General features: G+C 38.4%; 1 protein-coding gene across 2 annotated transcripts in view; it reads left to right on the top strand.

Annotated features, from left to right (window-relative positions):
- Positions 1-25,009, top strand: part of pxk (PX domain containing serine/threonine kinase) — a 34,361-nt gene extending 9,352 nt beyond the window's left edge. The window contains exons 6-19 of one of the 2 annotated variants that reach the window (XM_017450767.3): positions 3,773-3,846; positions 4,232-4,306; positions 6,152-6,256; positions 6,408-6,509; positions 8,437-8,598; positions 9,808-9,925; positions 10,051-10,129; positions 10,213-10,261; positions 14,233-14,310; positions 14,432-14,518; positions 15,281-15,344; positions 16,618-16,677; positions 17,367-17,394; positions 20,855-20,993. In XM_017450767.3, the coding sequence (XP_017306256.1) occupies positions 3,773-3,846; positions 4,232-4,306; positions 6,152-6,256; positions 6,408-6,509; positions 8,437-8,598; positions 9,808-9,925; positions 10,051-10,129; positions 10,213-10,261; positions 14,233-14,310; positions 14,432-14,518; positions 15,281-15,344; positions 16,618-16,677; positions 17,367-17,383 (1,070 nt within the window). In that variant the 3' untranslated portion in view covers positions 17,384-17,394; positions 20,855-20,993. Of the gene's footprint in view, positions 1-3,772; positions 3,847-4,231; positions 4,307-6,151; positions 6,257-6,407; positions 6,510-8,436; positions 8,599-9,807; positions 9,926-10,050; positions 10,130-10,212; positions 10,262-14,232; positions 14,311-14,431; positions 14,519-15,280; positions 15,345-16,617; positions 16,678-17,366; positions 17,395-20,854 lie in introns of both variants that reach the window. The other variant, XM_017450766.3, reaches the window with a different exon arrangement.
- Positions 25,010-27,481: the final 2,472 nt, after the last annotated feature.

Raw genomic sequence — 27,481 nt, 5'->3', positions numbered from 1 at the left:
AACAAACTGTATGCACACCCAGAATCCATCAGCGTTCGGTCATTTATAGAGTTACAAGTGTGAGATATCTGACAGTACATACTACTCATTCCTGTCAGATGGAAATAAATAGTTATTGTGTGACTTCAGGAATGAATTCTCAGAATGGAGCAATATTTCCAGTAAGACAGTTTTGAGTGTTTTAATTGGCTTTGTTTCTGTGGTAGTAAAAATATTTGCCTCGTTTAAAGCCTTTTAAACTTTGTTTAAACACCACATAAATTTCCATGCACATTTCTAAGCACTTTTCAAAGAGGTTATACTTGGCAGACTCAGGCCATGGCCACAAGAACATTGAGAGTGAGCTGGCATTTAAACTAGCAATTTTCTATTGCTATTGCAGCACTTTTGTAAGCTACTTGTGGAAGAACATTTACTATATTTGGCTTTGCTGTGCATTGCTCCATTACGCAGATTAATATTATGTCTAGTCACATTTCCAAGGCAGATAGATACAAAGTAGCTATCTAAAACACTGAGTAGAGAACAAAAATATCACCTCCGGTCACTTCCGACGTGTGGTTTTTAAATTTTTTTTATTACCCCATCTGTCTTTCTCAGTGTATAATATTACCTAATCTTTCTATTTTGTTATCCAGCCTGTCAAAAAAATATAGGGACAAGTCCGATTGTGTTTGCATAATAGCTAAAATGCAGCAATAAATATACACACATGGTCAAAGAGATGCCCTGTATGACTCCCTCACATCCTATAGAACCAAGTCATTCTCACTTTCTGACTCCCATTTGCTTTGTTTACTCTCTCACACACACACACACACATGTTCTCTCACCTGATTATCTGCTGCCTCTTGTCTGTCACTGTAGAACTGGACTTCTTTCATACCTAAAGTTAGGGCATGATTACGCTTGATGGAGTCAAGCTGACGTGACAAATGTTTACAGATTAACCGCCAATTCTGACCCAGCACTGAATCACTATTCCAGGACGACTCGCAGCCGTTCAAGAACATCATGTTATACTGTAGACTGTTATTCTTGTACCGTAACCAATGTCCCATTTTTTTTTTTCTTTGCACTGTAGCTTTAAGTTCATACTTGCTTTGCCTGTTTGTTTTGTATAAAAAAAGAAAAGGAACAATCCTCTTTTTCCAAGCGCAAAGTCAGACCGTCAAATTCAGTGCAGAATGTTAATGTATTTAACCAGAAGGCCAAGTATGAACTCGATTATGCCAAGTATGAACTCATTTTTGTGTTTGCTAACACTTTATCCAATCAAATTAACGTGAAAGTTCCAGAAACGGTGACTCGCTGAGCTTGGTTTTGATGCTCCTCACAGATGCTAGCGAGGGTTTAAGGTTGGAGCTAGAAGCATGTGCGGTGCCAAAATAAACAAGCAAGTTCTTATTTGGAGACTCATCCAAACAATCAATATGCTCAACACATGAGTACGATATTCAGTTAGGGAAATGTTCTATTTTAGGCAGCGAACATGGCTGTATGCATACAGAGCAAACGCAGTGTACACTACATGCACACTTTGTGTGGATAATAAAAAAATATATGCACTTTGTCAGTCCTGGTGAAGGAGATGAGGCATCCTGTTCCTCAAAGCTGACACTTTGTATGCCGCGCCATTGAGTGGCGGAGGCATTATGTTTTCAGGTTGTCCGTCCATCAATTTTTGTTAGCGTGATATCTCAAGAAAGACTGGTTGAATGTTTGTAGGATTTATAAGGAATTATCACTGTAATCAGCATATGAGCTGATTAGATTTTGGAAATAGAATCAAGGTCACAACACAGCCAAACGTCTGAAATGGCTGTTCCTTTTATTAGCTTCCTTCCTGTTTGTCATACAGAGATGTTACTTACACGTTCATGTTCAGGAACTCTAAGCCCATTGTCGACTAGCAAGTTTTTGCCACTGGTCTGTTTGTGTGTCCGTCCTTGCATCCATCCATCCACGTGTCTATTCAGGATTTCATTAGAACAATATTGGACTGGACATTTAAGAACTGGTTGTTGAATGTGTGTAGGATTTTCATGGTATTATCATTGTAACCAGCAGATGAACTCATTAGAGTTTGGAATCCAAAATGACCCAGCTTTCCACAAGACATTGTGCTAATCGCAGTTTATACCCCAAACTAAAATTTGTTCAAGAAAAAGTTTGAGCCTGTCTGATGAATTTAACTTGAGACCTGGAGCCAATGAGCCAAAAAGCCATTGAAGAGATTATAAGTCTGAGCTTTACTGACTTGAGTTGGAGCTGGTTTATTTTAACCATTGTTTCATTTATTTTAAAGAAAACGAGGCAAGCCTACACATGCTGAACTGCAGTCTATCAGTTTGACATTTGAGAAGTTGTTCACAGTATTATAGCAAAAGAGTGGAACTTGAGAAGTATCAGAGATGCCTTCGTTTTGTTTTTTTCTCTCCATATTCCCAGATTCTGACTCTTCTCTTTTGTTGGATATTCATTTCCATTTTCAACAATCTGGCTTTTCAGTGAACACTTGAAACATGGTTCAAGAGAAAGGTCACCCTGTTTATGGATATTGAAAATGGCTCTTCTAGGCCAGCCTAGAAATCTGACTGTAATGTGCCACTGTAAAACCTTTATTAAAAGTTTTTTTTTTTAATGATTAAATCTTACTGCAAATTATTTTGATTGTGCAAAAAAGTCAAATTGTGAAAACTGTCATTGAATTGGTCTTGCTGCATACTTTTATAAAACTGGGAGCTTAAAACTTCAGTGAAAAATCTGAATTCGTATTAAACATGTGACAGTGAAGTGTTATTGCATCATACAGTGTCAGAGCCAATCATGTGTCCGTGCCAAAGCCAAACAGGGAAAAGGCAGGATGATGGATTTTGGGTTGGATGTGTTTTCAATTTGCGTATTCATATTCATAAATTCTGGCTTCATGGTGGTGCAGCGGTTAGTTCGTCACCTCAAAGCTCCCGAGTCCCCTGAGCTTGGGCTATGGTTTATGTGCTGGTTGTGTCTCCCATGGTCTTCCTGGGTCTCTGAGAATTTTCTCTGCGGTTTCCTGCAGATCTCCCATAAACATGCCAGTATGAGGATTCGGTACGCTAAATTGCCCCTAGGAGTGAATGAATGTGCACATGGTGCCCTGTGGTGTATTCCCATCTCACACCCACTGTTCCTGGGGTAAGCTGGGTAGACAATGACCCTGACCACCATGACCCCTCAGCATATTACTGAAGATGAATCAATAAATGAATGAATATTCATAAAACCCGGAGGCACTTCTGCACCTTTTTGTTATCTGAAGATAGTTTTACTTTGTAGAATTTTCATGTCAGGCGATTTAACATAGCAAATAAATTGTGACTTACAAAATAGATTATGGGTGGCTTTAATATCCTTCAGTCAGTGTTTTCACAATATTATGTATATGAAAAAACACTACATTTTAGTAGCTTTAAAACACACTTTGACTTGAGTAATCGTGAGGATCGAGAAGAATAATCTGCATAACAAAGTATACAACGTTTTTGAAAGCTTCCGGAAACTTCAGTTCAGAATCATGGGATTTGATTATCCGAGGGCATGCATGATGCTCTTTTGATCCTTATGCTGCGGTCATAATGGGACTCCTTACTTTCATCCTCTTTATTTTAAAATGGAAGGCAAGGGGAGTGAAGATATTTTCGTAACGATTTGATGTTCTGGTTAGTAACATGATTTTTCAGTTATGCTTGCTCATTATAGACCACGTGATAAAATGATGCATTTTTGACAGGTTGGAGATTACGAAAGCGGTACTTCTTAGTTAAAAACAAAGAGCAGCCCAAGGAGCGACAAGTCTTAAGCTGGGTGAGTTGTGTTTTTTCCCCAAACATTCAAATGCATGCAGAAACACACTTTCCATCAATTCTGTGTAATCATGTACTGTGGTCCGTTATTGCTTAATTCTGCTCCTTGTGTAACCTTGATTTCTCTCCGATCCACTAAGAATATTTCTAAATCACCATTTGTTTGTTTCTGCATCGACTCAATACTTGACTCACATGCAGCTTCCACATAGATCTTTTTACATGAAGTCGGGTATATATATATATATATATATATATATATATATATATATATATATATATATATATATATATATATATATATATACATTACATAACATAACATAACATAACATTACATAATTCCAATTTTTTTTCTGATGTATTGTTTCTGCCTCTGATTTCAGGTCGATTTCGGTCCTGATAAGTTCTTATCAGATAAAGATCTGCAGTCCATGATTAAGCTGCTTTCATCCCTGGCTGTAAGTCTTCAGTTTAGATCATGTGTGTTAAAATATCCCACAGATACCAAAGTGAAACTTTGGTTAGTTTCTGTGAATGAATCTGGGGTTTCCCTACGGTTATGTTCGGCCAGTTAAACTTTACACACTGATATTTTCAATTGGCAGCAGATGAGGCCGATCATGTCACTTCCTGGTAGGCCTCTTGTGCAATAGATTTCTGGAGCGCACAAGATTGTGTAGGCATGTGGACAAACACAAGTCTCTGGATGTGACTCAGAAAAGCCTGACTCTTCACAACAACAGTGGGGTAAATTCCTTTGGGATGTTTTTGCTGACGCAGAATCACATCAACTCATTATTGAAATTTGATGTACTAAGTTATTCTCATTCAGCGCAGTCCTGCAAGACAGTACTCCTAAAGTCTTATCGACCGTTTGAATTAAAATGGTTGGAGCTACTATTGGGTAACGCTTATGTAAAGTCATTCTCACTCTCACATGGTTTTTATTAAAACTATCTACACTTGTGTGATCTCTCTGAGTCAATCCTGTCTGGGTTACCTTTATTCTAGGCAACCCAGAGAATAAAATCTAGTGAGGATTGACCGATAGCACTTCTCCGTTATTGTGCTATTGTGTTTCGTTCTGCTTGAATCACCATTCTCAGGGTAGGAGGGATGTTAACCAATTGTACTTATTAGAATATTAGGCCATGCCTGGAAAGAAAATTGGTCAGATCAGTGAATTCAGCTGGTGTTTAAGTAGTGAATTGTATATCTATTTTGTTGGTTTAAAAAAAAAAAAAAATTAATTCAGAATCTTTACCGTTATACCACAGTGCTGTTGAATTCTCAAATCTAATAGGTCATAAGGTATTCATTGCTGAAATCTGCGGAATGTTTTAATTCTCTGAAACTAAGCTGATTTATTAAAATTTGTAGGGTTACAGACACTATAGTTATGACTGGGCTGTATTTTCCTGAGTCCTAAAGATTTTTCTGGATTCTTGTTATGATGACAGTTCAGTCCTCCATCTATACAGTCTTTCAGTCCATCTGATCATGTGAAAGAATGAGGGGTGGAAAACCTCATGACTGTGTTTGATCAGATGGATCAAAAACACCTTTGTTTTGCTGACAAAGAAAAGGATTATAGGAAACTTTCTTTCAGTGCAGCCACTTTTGAGCCACACATCCTGTCCTTTCAAAACATAATGGTCAGATTTCTCTTTGTCAGTCTCAGGGAAGGAGGTGTGGCCTCTGTGTCTGTCAGTCTCAGTGAAGGAGGTGTGGCCTTTGTGCCTGTAAGTAAAGGGGATGTGGTCTCTTTGTCTGTCAGTCTCAGTGAAAGAGGTGAGGCCGCTGAGTCTGTCTCAATTAAGGGGATATGACCTCTGCGAATCTTAGTAATGGAGGCATGGCCTCTGTCACTCAGTGAGGAAGGTGTGGCCTCTGTCCCTGGTAATCTCAGTGCAGGGGTGTGGCCTCTGTCAATCTTAGCGAGGAAGGTGTGGCCTCTGTCCCTGGTAGTCTCAGTGCAGGGGTGTGGCCTCTGTCAATCTCAATGAAGCAGGCGTGGCTTCTGTCAATGTTGGTGAAGGAGGTGTAGCTTCTATGTGTGTGTGTGTGAGTTTCCATGAAGGAGGTGTGATGTAGGAAGGAGGTGTCTGTGTGCTAGTCATGTATCAAATTGAATCGTTGGCTGTTTTTAATTCATTATTGACAGAGGATTGACTCCTCTGAGGAAAAGAGATATAATACGCAACCCTACGATTCAGCCTTTTTTATGTAATAATGAAGAATGTAAAAATGTTGAGCCTCTGCTATATGTAACTTGTGCTTTTGCTGTCTTTTTGGCCTTTTAGCACCCATACATCTGTCCAGTCACCTATGCCTCAACTATCGAGTCCTCAGCAGTAGTAATCAGAATTTTTAATGAAAAAGGCACACTTAGGGATCATATTTGCAAGGTATGTATCATTATAATGTATGTTGCATTTCTTTATAGTTGTCAAAATATTTACAACTTTCAAAAGGTTCAGTTACAACTATGTCTGCCATGTTGAGTTTTGTTTTTAAGCTTTAATTATTGTTTTAATGTCTTGGGTGCTGATATTTTAGGTAAAGCCAAAAGAAGCATTCTTGAAGAAGTACTGCAACCCCAAAAAGATCCAGGGTCTGGAGCTGCAGCAGATCAGGACATATGGGAGGCAGATTTTGGAGGTTTGGCTGGATTACATTTTTGGCTCATAATTTAATCAAGGGTAACTCTACTGTTTACAGTGCCCTCCACTTATATTGGCACCCTTGTGGTCAATACTTTGTGCTACCTCCTTTTGCCAAGATAACAGCTCTGACTCTTCTCCTATAATGCCTGATAAGTTTGGAGAATACATGGCAAGGGATCTGATACCATTCCTCCATACAGAATCTCTCCAGATCTATAAAATTTTGAGGTCCATGCTGGTGGACTCTCCTCTTCAGTTCACCCCACAGGTTTTCTATAGGGTTCAGGGGATTGGGATAGCCATGCAGGACCTTGATTTTGTAGTCAGTTATTTGATGGAGTCCATGATGCCATGTTTCCTAATAAAATGTCCAGGTCCTCTGGCAGAAAAACAGCCACAAAACATTGAAGATCCACCGCCATATCTAACCGTGGGCATGAGGTACTTTTCCATATGGCTACCTCTCGGTGTGTGCCAAAACCACCTCTGGTGTTTATTGCCAAAAAGCTCTATTTATTATATCTGACCATAGAACCCGATCCCATTTGAAGTTCCAGTAGTGTCTGGCAACCTGAAGATGCTGGAGTTTGTTTTTGGATGAGTAGAGGCTTTTTTTCTTGAAACCCTTCCAAACAATTTGTGGTGATGTAGGTGACTTCAGATTGTAGTTTTGGAGACTTTCTGACCCCAAGACACAACTAACTTCTGCAGTTCTCCAGCTGTGATCCTTGGAGATTTTTTAGCCACTCGAACCATCTTCTTCACAGTGCGTTGAGACGATATAGACACGCGTCCAATTCCAGGTTGATTCATAACATTTCCAGTTGACTGGAACTTCTTAATTATTGCCCTGATGATGGAAATGCACATTTTCAATGCTCATGCTATTTTCTATTAGCCACTTTCCATTTTGTGAAGCTCAACAAAATTTAGCTACATACATTTATCTATAATATCTTACTTTGTGGCACAGTAAGCTAGCTAAATATTTGTTTATCCAACATACTTCTTAATTGTAATGCTAGCTAGCTTGCTTAAACTGAGCTAGCTAGTTTCAGCAAACAGTTGCCACCATTATCTTTGCCTAATTAAAAAAAATGTTCAGTTCATTTAATTCTGCCAAATAAGACAGCCACACTGGCAAAAATTAGAGGAACATGAAATGCCCAATAGCTGTTAACCCACTGTTCCTGCTTATTAGTTGTGCAGCGAAATCTTTTATATAACCAACAAAGATGCATTAGTTGTGATTTTGTGTCATTCCCCCATCCTCGGCCATTGGTTCTGTTACACCTACATGTCCTGATACCTGGAAAATGTAGAATTACTAACGATTACATCGCATTTGAATCTATCCCAGATATGGTCTTAAACCTAAAGCCTTCTTTTGTTTGACCTTCTGGGGGAAACCCTTAAATTTTGTACAGGAAAATCCTACAACGTATGGCTTCCTTTCAGAAAGTGGAACCACTTTAGAAAGATGGAACTGTTAATAGTCCAAAAGACTGCTTGAATGTATACCATAAGCAAACAACAGGAATTACATTAACACTGAAGTGGGGAAAAAAATTATTTATAGTGTCCACACAAATGTGTTGTGGGTATATTTTCACACCATCTTTTTCACACCAAAACAGTACTTGGTATTTTGTAAGTATGGAAAAGGCAAATATTAAGTAAGAGTTTTCTTTGGAGCATCATCAGGCAATTATTTAGTTTTCAGATGTCCTCGGTCATTTACAAGTTTAATAATTTTACTTCAGTATCTTAATAAAACAACTTTTGTTAGATCACAAGTCGATAATCACAGCAAGAATAATTCCGTCTACACAGTTCATTTATCTCATTCCTGTAATTCAGTGTAACTCTTTGGTATATTTGTCCCTCTTGTTTGATTATCTCTCTTCTCTGTCTTGATTTAGGCCCTGAAATTCCTCCATGATAAGGGTTTTCCATTCGGGCATCTCCACGCCTCAAATGTTCTAATTGAGGACAACACGTGCAAACTGCTGGACATAGAAAACTCCATACTGGGACTTCCCTCTTACTACCGGCCTTATGTTACCCAGTTCAGGAAAATCAACGTAAGAACGTGCTTGCAGTTACACAAAGATTCAGATTTTCTTTTGGTCATCAATGTTGTATTTTAATGCATTTTTCAATGTTTTGAGTAATGTTACATTATTAAAATATCATACACACTCACATCTGTATGTCCTGATAATATTTTATGCAGTGTACTATGGTATTTAGCATGTACAATATTGCTAAAATGGACATACAGTACCTCACAAAAGTGAGGTATTGAGGGGACAGCTAATTTACACTGTTACACAAGCTGTACACTCACTACTTTACACTGTAGCAAAGTGTCATTTCTTCAGTGTTGTCACATGAAAAGATATAATCAAATATTTACAAAAATGTGAGGGGTGTACTCATTTTTGTGAGATACTGTATCAGTACTCTCGTGGTCCATTTTGGGATAGGCTGCTTAGTTAGTTAAGTTTCTCGACAGCATTTCTGATTTTGAAATAAACGCTGGCCAATTTAAAAAGCAGGAATGGGACAGCTGTTTTTTTTTTAATAGGACTCCTTATTTTAGACAAATTTGAAGGAGCATTAGGTATACAGTGGACATAAAAAGTCTACACACCCCTGTTAACATGGCAGCTTTTTGTGATGTAAAAAAATGAAACCAAGATCAATCAGAACCGTTTCTAACTTTATTGTGAAATTTTAATGAGTATCTACTTAGAATTTTCCCACTGCCGTAATACTTGAGCAAGTGCCTAGTCTAAAACCGTAAAAAAAAAAAATTCCATGACAGTTCTGTTCTGTCAGCAAAATTTTATGGTTTGGAAACAAGGAACCAGTGATGTCAGTAGGTACGATTGGGGTCAGTTGGTTGAAAATAACTCGTTATTTGTATGATTGCCTTAAAAAGTGCAAATACTTTTGTAACAAATAAAATCCAGTTAGTCACGTGATTTTCTGTTGCGGTCAACGTATTTTGGACTGAATTTCCGTTATTAGCCCGTCTCATCTGGGTGAAAAGGCTGATCACTTCATAAAAGATTCGCTTGATGGCTTCCCAAGTAGCACAGCTGTCTAATGTTTTATCCTATAGTCAGGAGATCAAGTTTGAACACTGACTTCAGCACTGCCCAGTGGAAAAACATATTTATTACTATACTTCAGTTATACATGTAGAAATGGAAGTATTTTAATGCGATGTACTGTACAACCCCATTTTCTAACCTATGTATTATATTTATATGTTTATTATTCAGACCACAGAGAGCATTGATGTCTACTCATTTGGTCACTTGTTGTATGAAATGACGTATGGCAGGCCTCCCGATGCCGTTCCTGTGGATCAGTATCCCTCTGTGCCGTACACTTCAGTCGGTCAGTTAGGGAAAAAATCTGTTTACTCACTTTTTTTTTTTTTTTTTTTTTTAAATAATTGTTTTTAGCTTTTTAGTACACATGGTACTGTAAGTGTTGTGATGACCTGTCTGTATTTCTTTCAGTCTCGGTCCTGCAGTCCATCCTGTCCACTGAGGCATGTAAAACAGGGATGCCCACAGTTTCTCAACTCCTACAGACACCGTGAGTAGCAGTCCATTGTTCTGCCACTGTTGTGTAATTGACATTGACAAAAATGACAAATGTGTGATTTTCTGCCCGTACAGACTATTCAGTGATGTGCTGCTGTTCAACACAGAGAAAGCTCAGTTTAAGGTAATTATACTTTTTAACATGCACACTTAACATTCAAGTATATATTCTTTTATTTATTCCATCGCTGTTCAATTCTCTGATTCTGATTAGTCAGAAAGTGTTGATTGATTTTCTATCATGGCAGTGTTTATTATTTTGCTTGTTCTAATGCATTTTAACTCTGTTCTCATAGATATCATACAATTGCAAACACAACACAGGTTTAAAAAAAAAATCTATCTTTGTTAAATATAGGTGTGCAACAATTATTGTCACCCCTATAAATTCATATGAGAAAAACATATTTGAAGTATATTCCCAGTGATATTTTTCGTAGTACACCTGGGTGACTAGGAACAGGAAATGGTTCAACCATGACTTCCTGTTTCACAGGGGTATAAATATGAGGTCACACATAGGCCAAATTCCCTTAGTCATTCATAACAATGGGTAAGGCCAAGGAATATAGCTGTGATGTGCAGCAAAAGGTTGTTGAGCTTCACAAAATGGGAAGTGGTTATGAGAAAATAGCACAAGCGTTGAAAATGCCCATTTCCACCATCAGGGCAATAATGAAGAAGTTCTACTCAACTGTAAATATTATATGGAATGTTAAATGTTACTGGAATCAACCTGGAATTGGACACATGTCTCCATGTACTGTGAAGAGGATGGTTCGAGTGGCCAAAAAATCTCCAAGGATCACAGCTGGAGAATTGCAGAAGTTAGTTGCGTCTTAGGGTCAGAAATTCTCCAAAACTACAATCTGAAGTCACCTACATCACCACAGGGTGTTTGGAAGGGTTTAAAGAAAAAAGCCTCTACTCTCATCCAAAAACAAACTCAAGCGTCTTCAGTTTGCCAGACACTACTGGAACTTCAAATGGGTTCTATGGTCAGATGAAACCAAAATAGAGCTTTTTGGCAATAAACACCAGAGGTGGTTTGGTTGCACACAGAGAGGTAGCCATATGGAAAAGTATCTCATGCCCACAGTTAAATATGGTGGTAACTCTTAATGTTTTTGGGCTGTTCTTCTGCCAGAGGACCTGGACATTTTGTTAGGATACATGGTGTAAGGATCCACTCACTGGTCCAACAACAGTATCCATTGACGTGGTAGTAGGATTCCCATGTGTTTGTCTTTTCGAAGCGATGTGAATACATTTAGATTATTAAATTTGTCATTCCAATTCTGTTTGACTCTTTCTTAAATTAAGTCTGACTCCAGTTGTAAAAACCTCAATGTTGTATTTGTTTCCTAGTTATTTGTATTTTTGATACTTTTAATCTTTTACATTTGATTAATTCCAGTTTATTCTATACTTTAAATTGTACTCGTTCATTCGGATTCCATGTCAAGTCTCGCGCCGGCCGTGTACGCGGATCTCACGGTCACAAACTCGCCAGTCTTGGTCATTAGCCAGAGGTAATTGACTAATACTATCTAGATGGCCGCCCATGCTTGCCCTTTTCTAAAAAATACTTTGTTTAGTCCCCTTAGTTATAAATACTTAATTATAGTAATGTTATTTCTAGTCAGAGGTCATGACCACTAAAATCTACAGAGATAGACCAATAATATCTAATATAAAATTAGCTTTATATAATCATGCCATAGTTTCCTATGTATGGAATGAGACCATATGTAGGGAATGAGACCATATTTCCCAGATGCGCTGAGACCTTTTGTATGATGGCAAACGTGTAGTCAATATCTTATTCACATTAAAACATGTTATGTAATGCATATAGACCTTGGGTGTGTTAAAGGTGATCTCGACACAGAGAGAGAAGGGTGTGAGTAGAGAGGAGGAAGGAAACAATGTAATGAGGATCTCCCTAGTCTCCACTCAGCATGATGTGCTAATTCAGATGGAGAAGCTAATTCTGTGAGGGAGAGATCGAGTGTTCATTCTTGTAGTAGTCCTTTGTCCTCAGAGTGTACTTCTCTCCAGGTTCAGACATCTCGGTTCCAGTCTCCACTCAGCATGATGTGCTAATTAAGATGGGATGCTAATTCAGATGGAGATGCTAATTCTGTGAGTGAGAGATTGAATTTTCGTTCTTGTAGTAGTCCTTTGTCCTCAGAGAGTGATTCTGTCTTGGTTCAGACATCTTGGTACCATCCTTACAATGGCATAGATATTAAATGAAAACCTGACTGCCTTTTCCAGAAAGATTAAAATGGGCCGTGGTTGGATCTTTCAGCAGGACAATGATCCAAAACCTACATCAAAATCAAAACACAAAAAAGGTTTACTGACCACAACATCAAGGTCCTGCCATCCCAGTCCCCTGACTTGAAACCCAAAGAAAACCTGTGGGGTGAACTGAAGAGGACAGTCCACCAGCGTGGACCGTGATATTTGAAAGATCTGGAGAGATTCTGTATGGAGGAACGGTCTCAGATCCCTTGTCATGTATTCTCCAACCTCATCAGGCGTTATAGAAGACTCTGAGCTGATATCTAATGGGAGACAACACAAAGTATTGGCTAAAAGGGTGCCAATAATTGTTGCACACCTATATTTAACAAAGATAATGTTTTTTATAAGCCTGTGTTTTGTTTGCAATTGTTTAATATCCATGAGAGCAGAGTGTTTTTGTGAATTTCTTTAACAAAAGATCAAAAAATGAATGCAATTATTCAGTCTTCTTTGCTCATATTTAACAAGGGTGCCAATATTAGTGGAGGGCGCTGTATGGTGGATGCTCCACATAACCTAAGGCTATTAATAAACATTAAATGTAGTTATTGTGTTGTTATTGTTGCCACATTTGTGGAAGGAGTCCAGTGGCAGCACTTTGTAACAATATGTATGTTTTTTTGAATAGGAGAGTCTTTAGGACAGAAAACTTTGTGCGTTACATGATAACATGACAAGCTGAATTTTTTTTGTGTGTGTCTTTTTAACTTTGAGACTGAACAAAAGAGAAGCTGGTGTGAGAACAACTGTTTATAGCTGCTATAACACAAGTGATAACAAGAACTAACTTGTCCTATGAATGATCTACAACGTTAAATGTAACTATAAATGGTTAAAAAGAACATCTTGTTCATTAATAAATGAAAAATTGGAATCATTGGCAGATCATTGTAGTATTAGAGGAATAAAACACTTCGGAACACACACCCTGTCATTGATTATTTTCCCATAACAGCACTCACTGTTGTGTTTTGTTATTTACATATACACACATTTATTAGGTTTACCCTCCTTGTAGCATGACTCGTTGGCCATTTTGTCTGGTAAACCTAATATATAGGTGCACTTTGTAGGTATAAATTTACTGACAACCTGAATATGTCACTATTCATAAGTCGCCTGTATTTTCAGTACAGTAGGAACACTGACATTAGAATGAATCACCACACAAATAATTTCAAAATAATATCCTTATAATATCTCTTCCCTATGTTTTTTTGTAAGCACTAAGGTTTCATGGTCGTTGTTGATAACAGTACATTAAAAAGATTTGAGTTATTTACACACAATTACGTTGTCAGAAACCCTAATCCAGTGTCTGAGTGTGAGAATCAGGTGGTTCTGATTAAGGTTGCAGCAGTGTTTGGAAGTTTTATCCAGGACATTACCACAATGGGAGAAAAGCTCTAAAAGCTTAGTTAGATAGAAATCTCTAGCTAGAAATCCAAACGTTCTCCAAAACACAACTAAAAGAGAAATAATGATTGATGTTGGAAGTATGCGCAGAAAGAATTTGCTTATTGTTGGATTCCCATTTAAGTACAGTAACATCACAGCCAAAATAAGACATACTTGGACATGATGCTGAGAGGTTAGTTCATTCTTTCACAACCTCGAGATTGGACCATTGGCTACTCTGCTGGTTTTACATAAAAGCTAAATCATATTACCCCAGATTTATCCAAGCAACATCAGTTGCTTAAGTTAGTTATAAATTGACGACAAATTTATTATAATTGTACATTATACTCATATATAATGTTTTCCATCCCTGAAATATAGATGACCTCCAAATTGAAAGAGGCCTTGAAATTGTCCAAAGAGTGTTTGGAAAAGCATCTGCAAGAGGAACAGAGAGCGGTTAGTGCATTATGATCTTTTCATTTTGCCTGACGTGCAGAGCACATAATTACACGTAACTGATTGCTGCGTCCTATTAGTGCTAACCAGAGCAACGGCGCTGGTGGTTTTCTCTGTGCAGATTCAGCAGCACAGGAGGCTGACACGGGCACAGTCCCACCACGGCTCTGAGGAGGAGAAAAGGAAGAGGAAGATCCTTGCCAGAAAGGTACGCACATATTCAAACTAGTGATGGGAAGTTCGGGTCATTTTACCGATTCGGAGTTTTGAATCTCGTTCAGTAAAATGAACGAATCTTTTTTCGAGTCATTTCATTCAATTCAGCAGAACATAATTAAAAGGTTACATGTTAAATTCCCCAACACATCTAGTACTTAATAAACTATAGGCTAATACAACCAAGGCCGACTTATGAGAAACAGAAATGATGAATTCATTGCTTAGCTGGGACTTCAGGCTATACAGTCTGTTAATCCACCTCATCTTCTTCATCAGTCGTTCTTTGTCACGTCACATTTGTCACGTCTGTTCCCCAGAAACAGAAATAAATTAGTTCACGTCTCAAGTCTTCGAGTTCGAGTCATTCTTTCATCCCGTTTCCGGTACGGCATGGTGCATTGCATATGCAGCGGTCATCGTAAGAACGAACGACTCAAACCCGAAGACTCGAGAGGTGAACTCATCATTTCTGTTCCCTGTACAGAACCTATGGGGATGTTGCAGCGCATGCGCAGACAACAAAATGAACGAATCACTCTCTGAGACCACTCGGTGTTCCAGAGTCATATTAAAGATTCGCTCACAATGATCGAATCGTTCATGAACGACACATCACTAATCCAAACAGCTACCAGAAAGTGTTCATTTAAAAAAAAATATATATATGGATGGTGAATGGAAATGTTTATACACTGCAGATAAATCCTGGGTTGTTTTTTTATTTATTTGTATTGCTTTTTGCTGTCATCAGAAATCCAGACAGTCTGCTTATGAAAATGAGGAGGACTTTTCTGTCAAATACAACAACAACTCTGGTAAGTCAAAGGTTATTTTCGTTTTTATTTACTACATTTAATTATGGCTTTTTGAAGAGGTTTTATTTATTTATCCATTCATTTAACGCTTTCACAAGTGTTTCAAATGGTATAAATGTTATCCATAGAACATAACCGATGACCAGATATGACCTCCTCCCAAAAAGAACACACTTTGCACCCATCTCTGTTTTGAGTAAACTGCACCCTTTTATTTTCTCTTCATCTATACACTAACTTTTCACCTCAGCTAATCATGCTTTTTTTTTGCTATATGCAGATGTAGTTTCTTTTGAATTTCTGGTGTTTCTCCTACTTCAGATGTAGTAGTCATCAATGTCAGATGGGTATATTTGGGGAACAAGAGTGGAAATGTAGGTTTTATTCTTTAAGAGTGAAAGGAAGTTCAATAAAAGCACTGTTTGGGCAAGTTACGTTTTCCAGACATGTAGTATATTGCTGGAGGATCTCTAGTAATTCTGAATGATTCACACAGGATAAGAGATCACTCTATTAATTACATATTAAATTGTTTTTTTTTGTTTTTTTTTTGCAAGTGAGCACAGTTGACCCTTATGTCTGGGTGGAACGACGCTAACCAATCACAGTCATCTGTAAGATCCTGTGTACGGAAGAGGGCAGTTAGCTGTTTCCCCCGAGTGTGTACAGCAGTTTGAAAAGATGCAGTGGCTAGCTTCACAGGTTGTGGAGGTTGAGGTTTCATGTGTACTCTGTAGCACCTTTTTTCTTTAAAACAAAATGGGTGACCTTTATTACAACTGCTTGTTGAAAGTGCAGGTTGTGCTTGATCATAAGGACATTACAACATATTACATGTATGTAGGCTATACCTGTAGCTGGGAACTCAATAACTCCCAAAACCACTGCATCTTTGACAAGTTATTTTATGCTTCTTGGAGTATCTCCATAGTTCACACAAAGCACAATTAACAATGTGTCAATTTGGACAGGATCTCTATTACCTGGTAGGCATTATTTCTATAGCAGATAAAAGATGGCATAACCTTTCCAGACACGGAAACTGGTAATAATTTCATTATTATCCCCATTACTTCATGCAAAACACATAAGCTGAACATGATCTACCAACCAGATTGGTTCTAAATAAAGTAAGACTGCACAAGCCAGTTCCAGCATGTTCAATTACAAACAACTTGTAGAGCTTAGCATTTGTGAAAACATGGTTTCTGAATGGACGTGTCAGTCAGATCAAGTGTTGAAGTGTTTTACCTGTGTGTGTTGCATTTTCCAGGTTCAGGAGCAAGTTCTCCACCAACTTGTCCTTCTTCTCCCACTCCTCCACCTGCACCAGGTATTCACCATTTTACAGATTCTTATATTTCTGGGCATGCACCGTTCATGCTCACTGGTTGTTATGAAGTGAAATTATCCCAGTCATCTCAATTGAAAGCCACACTTTAGGTACTATATTTTCCGGACAGTAAGTCTTTCCAGAGTATAAGACACCCAGGTTAGTTAATCCAGTTTGGTGTTTAGTGCCATAGTTCAGAGCTGTTTTGTTTCCCGAGCTGAAAACTTAATATAGGGAATCTCTATATCATAATATAGGGAATCTATATGACACAATGTTTATTTACATTAGTGTTACAGTTAATCTTTCTTTTGCACCTTGAGCTGCAAACTACCGTAATTGCTGGAGTATCCTGCCTACCGTAAAAAACAATAGCAAATTGGCATACTTGTATAAGTCGCAGCATCCACTAGAAGACAAAAAATAAAAAACCCTTTGGTAGTCCGGAAAATATGGCAAGTAGAAATAGTAGGTTTCTTCTGAATTAGAACTCTTCAGCTTTACTGAAATAACATTCGTTCGGAACGTCTTCGTCTCGTTCTCAAACAGAATCTTAGTCGAACTAATCTAGACTCTTTTTAAACACACCATACACATCAACTACGTTGCGTATTTTTAATACTTGTATGAAAATGAAGAGTAACACATATCTGCCTCTTTTTTCCCCTCCTACGCTGTCTTCAAAATAGAGCATGCACCATATTGAACATGTTTGGGGTAAAGTAATCCAATACTAAATTACTTCTGTTGTAAAGTTGCAGTGTCCTTCCTCAGTAGCAAATAAGGAAGAAAATAATGGCATAAGTGATGCTTAGAATAAATGTTGCTATTCGTCACCTGAGGTGATGTTTATTTTACTCAGTGAAATGATTCTGTGATTACAAATCTGACCTACTGGGAAGCGTTACTGCAACTTTAAGACATCACAATCTGCAATGGCCTGCTCAGCTGTCCTTGACTTTTTAAATATTCTTTATAACAGACGGTGGAATATTTAAAATTCTTGGTATTTGTGGGATTTTACTATACAGCATGTTTCAGTGAGGGTTTTTTTTTTTTGGTGGGGAAACATCACCATTAATTGTGGAGGCTTGGGGCATTTTTAAATATTTTACGTATTTTGTTGGTATGGTTTGATGTACTGTAGAATAAAATAAATCTTAATCGGGACATCGGCAAATGCCTGCCTTCAGTATTTTTGTCATAATTTAATGGATCATATCGGGACAGAGAGCACTATTACAGGTTGCATGCTGGGTACTTTGTACTCACATTTGGCACTGCGTAGTGCTTTGCTCACTTCCTGCAAAAGAAAAATATCATTGCATACTTGTTATGAAGGTTTCATTGTTTCTGCTTGAATTTTAGCCCACATGGTAAGTGCACCAATCTGCTTAGCTTTAGTTGTGGCATGCAGCTGTATTCAGTCCGTAAGCTAATTGTATTTGTTGCAACAAATGCGCCCTGCGTTCACATTAGCGAGCGACAAAGCAAACAGTAGCGTTAAGTCCTCACTGTGATTCCGGAAGATGAACCGATTGATATTTTTAAGATATTTCAAGACAACCAGACTGAATGTGGGTACAAGCCTAAAACTAGCATTCGGAATGTTTTGTCATGTGATGTGGTATTCAGTAGTGCAGTATTGCATTTCTCAGGCTCTGCATTTTTGTAATTTTGTATCATTGTTGTATTTGAAAAATGGGGGTCACTTACCATGATTAATCAGTCATGATTGCTAACAACAGAAATAGACAGGCAAAAGCTAAAGGTGTTCGACCATATCCCAAAAATGATGTTGATGCCATGACACTGTTAAATCTCCGGCTCTTAGCCACTGACTGAACACAAGGCCCCGTTATCCCAAATGGGCATCATGGGCTACAGCCCAGGGCACCGAACACTAGGGCACCCCTGAGAGGATTCTCTTTTGCATTTTAAAAATGACACATTTGGTCCAGGTAATTATCCGTACATAGAGCAGCGTGGACACACACACAAGTCACAAGTCATGATACAGGTTAACATCATCTCAACAGCATGTCGCACAAAAATGTCAGAAAATATGACCGTGGTGCTAAAAAAAGAAAAGAGCAGCAACAGAAAAAACAAAGAAATTAAGAAACTCTAAGCAAAATACCTAAGCTTACAACTTTCTTTAAAAAAATATAGAGGAACACCTAGATGTTGATAAACAACAATGAGGCTAAGTTTACTAGGCTACATCAACTATAATATCAGCCGCGGCCGGGGGGCTAACAGGATAGTGCTTTTCTAGGCATTCAAAGTGCTTTACATTTTATGGGGGGAAATCTCCTCATCCAACACCAGTGTGTAGCATCCACCTGGATGATGATATGCCCCCTCCTTCGGCCAACACTTCTGAATCAGGTGGTTCAAAATTGGGGCTTATAAAAAAATAGACTGAGGACATCAGTGCATGAACAAAGGCTTTACTGTTTGCCAGTGATGTCGAGTGAGTACGACATTCTGCGTCAACTTGATTTTAAGGATTTAATCGAGGAATTGTCTTTGAAGAAGCCCTTTTAGTGCTGAGTGAGATTTAATTCATTTTATTTGCTGGGCTGTTTGTGATTTGTAAAATTATTACTCGATACCATTGTTTCATTTATGTGGATTATTTTTATCCTGTACGGGTTGATGATATGCTCTCTGTATTTCTCTTTATTTTTATTTGATCAACAAATTTTAACGCAAGGGTTCCTATGCGCTCCTTGTTTGAGCATTTTGGAATATTTGTTTGTTTGCTGAGTATTTGATATACCAGTTTATGGAATATAACTGACATATAGCTGGGGTCCCAAGGGATGCATTAGCCCCAGCCCTGCAAAGGCTTAATGCGGCACTGACTGAATAGAGCAGACGCAGAGAGAGGTGAGAATACAGCAGGAAAGCAAGACCTCGCGCTTGCAGGACAGTACTGACAACATTTGGAAAAATAAAAAAAGTCACTAAAGGAGTCTGAAAAGTTGCTAAGTTGGCAACACTGGTCTGCACTGAGAGCTAGATAAAAGACAGGCTAAGCTCCGCCTCTCCCCAGCAAAAAGAAAATGCAGGAGAGGGAACGTGGGATTTTTCATTTATGCACATTCTATTTGAAAAGCAATAAAATATACCGAGTACCCAATGATGGCCTGTCTGGGCCCACCCCTGCTTGAAAACCACTGCTGGGATTCAGGTCAGGAGAGTTGGCTGGCCAATCAAGCACAGTAATACCATGATCAGTAAATCAGTTACTAGTAGTTTTGGCACTTTGGGCAAGTGCCAAATCCTGCTGGAAAAGGAAATCAGCATCTCCATAAAGCTCGTCAGCAGATAGAAGAATGAAGTGCTCTAAAATCTCCTGGTAGACGCTGCATTGACGCATCTGTTGGCAGATGAAAGACTTGAATGACTCGGCCATTTTTGGAGGCTTCTTACATACTATGATTAGACGATTGCCTCACCTGCCTCACATCACCTTATTTCAACTTGGTTGTTTTTGTGTTTCCTCCAGTTTCAACTCTTTAACTTGTGTTTGGTTCCTATTGGCCCCACGTTCAGCAGATTTTGGCAAAATAAAGCACAAATAAAGCAGGATGTTTAAAGTCATGGCTTCTTACATTATTATATTATGGTCTCTCACTATCTTGCTTAACAATTGATGTATTTAAGATGGTGTATGATGTACATGTACAAATTTCCTGCCAACACCCCTGATACAGCATTAACTGTGATTTACCGTCAACTTAAAGCAGCTCAGGAACATCAGATTATAAAATATTGTTTGATCCCACGCAATATTTATTTCCAATAAGTGAAACTGTCTGTAGTTCGGACAAAGAGCAGTGTAAGTCTGGATCAACTAATGGGTCCTGATAGTTTAAGGGGTTAAAGCAACAAAACTGAACCATCCTATGATACTATTATATTTTAAATTAAAGTAACATCAATTAAACATTTTATAGCAGCCTAAATCATTTGGTTACTATAATTCCTTATTTGAATGCTAGCTGGATCAGTCATGCCCACATGTGTACAGTAGCGTTCATGACACCTACAACAGGCATAGTTAAGCCAACATGAAGAACTTGTTGCCTTCTGATGTGAACGCAGGGTTATGTGGGTTATTTGTGCATCCTTGGTCATACTAATATTTGTTATTTGGTCATTACAGGTGTTCAGCCAGTGACCCTTCCACCACCTCCACCTCCTCCTCCTCCAACTTCTACAGGGATCGAGTCCAGCCCTCCATCCCTCCATCCTCCTTCCGTTAATGGCAAGGGCCGAAGCGCTCTCCTGAGCTCCATTCAGACCTTCAGCAAAGGCCGACTGAAAAAAGCGGTGACCAACAATTGCAGCAATCCATGCATCTGAGCAACACTTTTTACGGTCCTTAGTTGTTATCGTGTGCAATTTGTCCTTGGCCCTCTTATCCGAGGCGTCCAGGATCTGATCTTCAGGAGTGCAGAGATGTTTTAAAACTGGACTGCTGGGGGAAACTATTTTTAATATTTCACTTCCAAATCGGCTTCAGATCTGCGATGGTCATGCTAAAGTGTGTCGTATCTGTGCTGCTATGCAGGATATGACCTTGGAAAGTGCATTTCAGCTGTCAGATTTATGAATTGGACTTGCATATTTGTGGTAAATAATCCCACACACCCTACAACGATGTTCCTGACCCTCATAAAATCAGCCTCCAGCTGCAGCACATTCATCATGTGGTGTTTTCAAGCAGCTTAGAAGAATTTGGGTTGTGTTTCAAACAGTTTTTAATGCTTTGACTTTCACTTTTGGGTTTTACGTAAAACGCTGTGTAGGTTTTGTCTTTTAATCCGTGCATAATATTATAGTACCTTCAAATCGTGTCGGAAATGCAGCAATTATGAGATGATTCAGAACTCGGTGACACAGAACAGGCTGAAATGGCTATTTTGACATCTACGATAGTTAGCCTGTTGAATAAACCAATTTCAATGGTTGGTTTTAAGAAGGAAAGCTAAATTCTGCAAACAGGAATGCTAAACTGGATTCTAGTATTTATTAGATAATTTAGTGAACCCTTGAGTCATCCTGGAAGTGAGCACTACCATCACGATAAAAATGTTTCACAGTAGGATAGATGTGCTCCGTCAGCATAACATTGTATGAGTTCAACAGCGTAATGAGTTCAAATCCCGACATTGCCACAGTCATCTGTGGCTGGGAGCCAAGGGAGCAAAATTGGCCATGCTCTCTGAGTGGTGGGGATGGCATACTCCCTTGTGAATCAGAGCGACAATAGCCAATCATGAGCATCTGTGAGATCATCTCTCTCTCTCTCTCTCTCTCTCTCTCTCTCTCTCGCTCGCTCGCTCTCTCTCTCTCTCTCTCTCTCTCTCTCTCTCTCTCTCTCTCGCTCGCTCTAAATATATAAATAAATAAAAGAGGGTAGAAAGTGCTTTCATCTGAGCCCACTGTGATATAGCATGAGCAGCAGTTCATAAAGATGCAGTAGCTGGCATCACGTCTCGGAGGAAGTACATTTGACTTCACCCTCCCCAGGTGCTCGCTGTTGTGTAATGTGAGAAATAATTAATGGTGGGAATTGGCAAATGACGAACTTGGGAGTAAATGGGATTAAGATATTTTTTTTAAGAGAGAGAAAAACTTTACACTGATTTACCCAGACCCTTCCTGATAAGTGGATAAGTGGACCGAAATGCCAGCAAAATGCCTCTAACAGCATGATGTTTTTCCTTATATTTGTCTTTTTAGAAGTCATAACTCATAATTATTGTAGCCTGACATGATGTAAACGCACTTAGAGAGTGGTTCTTAGTGGTTCTTTAAAAAAAAACAAAAAAAAAAGGAATGAAAGTTAAAAGAAGAAGAAGAAGCATGTTTGGGTTTGTGCCACATTTTAACCATTGTGCCTATACAAGACTATTGCTAGAATTCCCATTGCCAGATTTAGGAGCTATGTATCTCATTATCCTCCTGTGTAGTACAAAAATAGTGGATATTCCATTTGATCAGAATGCTAATGCTGAAACAGTGCACTCAGAGTGAATCTTCGTAATATGCAGAATGGATAAACTTTCAGCTTGGTTGGTCAGGTAATGTATTTGTGACCAGCACAAAAAAGGATTAGTGGAACATGTACTTATTTTTTTATTTTATTGCTTTTTTGCACCTTGTAGCTCCAGTGCAGAACGAACATAGCTAACAAGTAGTGTAAGTCTCTCGAACCCAAAATGTTTTCCATAGTAATATCTGCCTCAAAGTACGCACAGTTCTTAAGACCTGCTAAGGTGTTTTGGGACACAGTATGATTTACTGTAATCTATTAACAGGAACAAGACATTTTGTATTCCTTGGTACAATTGATATCATATCATACCATACCCTGGACCTCAACAATTTTTTTTTTTTATCAACAAATACTTAAAAATGTGGTTTAGAAATAAAGGTGTGGGAATCAGGAATGGGAAACCCCCACCCTTGGATCCAGTTAAAATTTACTGGAGTGGGTGGACACATTGAATAACATTGATAACAGCATTCACTCATTCATTCATTCATTCATCTTCAGTAACTGGTTTATCCTGCTCATGATTACAGTGGTTTAAATGACAGATTTTTTCATATTTTGGCAAAAACAACTATCAAATTTCATTCGAAAAATTTAGAAGCAGGTACAAATATAACTGCAGATATCGGCACGATTTTGATCAAACTTTCTGCGGGAACAGTCCGGAATGGTCAGAATTCCTTCGGCAGCAGGCAGAAGCACAAGTACTACCTTCCTGTTGAACAAAACATTGATGTGGTATAGTCGTACCAGGTCCAGCTTCTCCTACCGGGGCAGAGTCAAGCCAAAAGTCCAGGAGGTGGAGACAACTCAGTGTGTTTCAGGCTGGATAAGTGTGTTTAATGTGTTGTTTCATGTTGTGCAGCATTATGTGGGTTAGGGTTTGGATAAGGCATATAGGAGGAGTTGGATCAAATCCAGCTCCACCCCCTGGAATTTTGGTGATTCTGAAGCCAAGACTATCTCAGCAAAAGCAGGCTTTAAAATCACATCTAATTTGAAGCAAATATATGAAGAAAGGAACTATGATATGGGAAGTGTTTGGGGGTGTGATTGATGTCTATTACTTGTTGGTTGCATTATCCTTGTAGCTTCAGTGCAAAAGTAAGGAATCAAATGTCAGACTGGCTGACCAACTACATTTAGGATGAGCAAAATCCTGTTAATTCTATTTTCTTTTCTTTTTTGCCCAAATGTTCCTTATGAAAATGCCACATATTCAGATTTGTACAAGTAAACAGGCGTTAATGTTCTGATAAACCATAATTAGGTGATTATCATGACATTGAACATTATGGCCCCTGCTGGACTGCACAATTGTAACTCTCAGCCCATCTGTATACACACCCTTACATGTTGCACTGCAGACTATAAAACATGGAGAGTTTTTCAGTGATACCCACGAGTTACGTGTGTTTAGCGTGTACATAAACCATACCGAGGAGCAACATCGGTTTCTCTGCAGCACTTTACCACTGTTTATTGGTGGTCTTTGAAAAGAGGTATAACGTTTACATTAGATTTAATTATGTTGAAAGACGGTATGACTAGCGAGACAGTTTGATTATATTTGATAAGAGTAATGAACACTGCACATTTGCCACAACCACTGCTGCACGCACTGAAGGTGTGCATCCTGTTTTTAAAATACAAATGTTTTTGCCCCCCCCCATTATAAAAAGTTGCGTTGACAATGTTTTATCCGTGATATCGTGCTTTTATTTGTGAACTTTGAAGTAAAAACAACAAAATGTTCTTTAATGTTTTGCAGTTATATGTCAGAACATCTTTTCCTCTAATATATAGTTTATCAAAGCACATGTGATTGTATTGAATGTGGCGTGCCTCATTTATGACCATAGGGGTGAAGCTAGGATCTGACGTTTAGGGTTGCTCAGCCCTTAATGAGTGTTGCATGCAAACTTGAAAAGCACTAGCTGGTTTTCATTATGGGAGCTGACTGATTAGTGATCCAACAAATAAACTAAAGAAGGGGCTTTAAAATGAGAATGAAGGTGCCACACTGTACCGTGGACAAAGCCTGCCCAAATTATGGTCTTTTCAAGTTTATAAATGCTGTGTGTGTGTGTGTGTGTGTGTGTGCGTGTGCGTGTGTGTGCATGCTTGGGCATAACTAAGGCATTTCATGCTATAAACCTACAAAAGAAACCATTGTAATTGAACAGTTGTCAAAGTGTTCAGGTACTTTCTGTTGAGCTTTTTAGCACTGTAAATAAAATCTTGATTCCGCTTATACATCAAGTATTCAACTATGTGACTAGAAATAGAGCCACAAATTCAGTACTTGGTTGACAAAATCATTATGCAAAATGATTTTAATACATGAAAAGCAAAACAAACAAACAAACAAAAAAAATAGAACACTTCATGATCTATGGGTATCAAATTCAGTTTAAGCTTCTTGTTTTCAGTTTGGTTGAACCAGAGTCAATTATTCCATTTATACCAGTTACTACGTCAAGACATTGTTCAGATGTTTTATTTGAGGACATTTGTCAGGTGTTTGTCAAGTATGGAACTAATTTATTAGGCATCCCATCTCAAACCTACATTACTAATTCCATAATGTCATTTTAGAGTTCGTAACAGAGACTCGAGCCATTGATATGCAGTTCTGAGACAGCGAGTGTGTTCAGGGTTTTTTTTTTTCTTTTTCTTTTCCATTTCATGCTGATAATATAAAAATAGAACAAATAAATATATATTGATAGGCCTACTTGTTACTGCAGAAAATACAACGAATAAATAAACACATATCTGTTCAATGGCTTTTGTCTCTATACTGTACTCACACGTGCTTTCTCTTTTTTCTTGATCTTTCTTTCTCTCTCTCTCTCTCTCTCTCTAATAACTGCATATCAATGGTTCAAGCCTCCGCTGCGCCTCGTGGCCTCATTACCACCTCGGGTGCGCATTATTTTTCTAATAATTAAACACCCTGTCGTCAATTATTACTTATTTCTGGAAAATCTAAATGGACTTTTGTTGTTAAATGTGTGTTCTGTGATGGACATTATCTCAGTTCACTTGGCGAAGTGATATGGTACTGTAACGCGGTTAAGACCCGACTGGAACTCCTTTAGCTGTGCATTTACTGAAAAGTAATTGCACACCTCAGAACGTCTATCAGCCAATCAGAATTCAACAGGGTTGTGGTATAAATTTTACCTGAAGCATCATAGGATTTTCCACTCGTCCTAAAAGTAGACAAAGAAAACAAAGTTAAACAAAAAAATGATACTTGCTTCTTTATTTATTGAGGAAAATTATCCAGTATTACATATCTATGAGTGGCAAAAGTATGTGAACCTCTAGGTTCATTTGAAGGTGAAATTAGAGTACGGTGTTTTCAATCAGTGGGATGACAATCAGGTGTGAGTGAGTGCCCTGTTTTATTTAAAGAACAGGGATCTATCAGAGTCTGATCATGTTTATGGAAGTGTATCAGGGCACGAACAAAGGAGATTTCTGAGGATCTCAGAAAAAGAGTTGTTGATGCTCATCAGACTGGAAAACGTTACAAAACCATCTCTAAAGAGTGTGGATTCCAATCCACAGTCAGACAGATTGTGTATAAATGGAGGAAATTCAAGACCATTATTACCCTCCCCGGGAGTGCTCAACCTACAAAGATCATTCCAAGAGCAGGACTTGTAATAGTCTGTGAGGTCACAAAGGAACCCATGGTAACTTCTAAGCAACGAAAGGCCTCGCTCACATGTTAAGGTTCATGAGTCCACCATCAGGAGAACTCTGAACAACAATGTTGTGCATGGCAGGGTTACAAGGACAAAGCTACTGTTCTCCAAAAAGAACACTGCTGCCTGTCTGCATTTGCTAAAGATCACCTGGACAAGACAGAAGGCTACTGGAAAAATGTTTAGTGGACGGATGAGACCAAAATATAACTTTTTAGTTTAAATGAGAAGTGTTATTTTTGGTGAAAGGAAAACACTGCGTTATAGCATAAGAACCTTATCCCATCTGTAAAACATGATGGTGGTAGTATCATGGTTTGGGCCTGTTTTGCTGCGTCTGGGTCATGATGGCTTGCCATCATTGAGGGAACAATGAATTCTGAATTATAACCAGCGAATTCTAAAGGAAAATGTCAGGACATCAGTCCATGAACTGAATCTCAAGAGAAAGTGGGTCATACAGCAAGACAACAACCCTAATCACACAAGTCGTTCTACCAAACATAAAGAAGAATAAAGGTAGTGTTTTGGAATGGCCAAGTCAAAGTCCTGACCTTAATCCAATAGAAATGTTGTGGAAGGACCTGAAGCAAGCAGTTCATGTGAGGAAACCAACCAACATCTCAGAGTTGAAACTCTTCTGTTCTGAGGAATGGACTAAAATTATTCCAAGCCATCATGCAGGACTGATCAACAGTTATTGCTGCACAAGGGGGTCAAACCAGATCAAACACCTATCAGTCACATGTTCTGATATTTTTGATCACTTGAAAAAATGGTGCCAGGTTCTAAGTTGTTTAAAACATCTAGATTTAAATAACAGTAAATGAAAGCTGAAATTCTGCTCCATCGTCTTCTACTCCTCTTTTGATCTCAAACCCAAATGTCTTCAATGTGCAGCCAAAATACTTTTGGAGGGGACTGTATGACAACTTTTTGGAAGGCGGGAGTGAGTAATAGTGCATATTTCCTCTATTTTCTTTTTTTTTTTTTTTTTGGACTACCGGTT

This window comes from Ictalurus punctatus, chromosome 21 (genome assembly GCF_001660625.3).
Source record: "Ictalurus punctatus breed USDA103 chromosome 21, Coco_2.0, whole genome shotgun sequence".
Classification (NCBI taxonomy): Eukaryota; Metazoa; Chordata; class Actinopteri; order Siluriformes; family Ictaluridae; genus Ictalurus; species Ictalurus punctatus.
The sequence above is the reverse complement of the archived record's forward strand: the minus strand, read 5'-3'. Positions and strand labels throughout refer to the sequence as shown.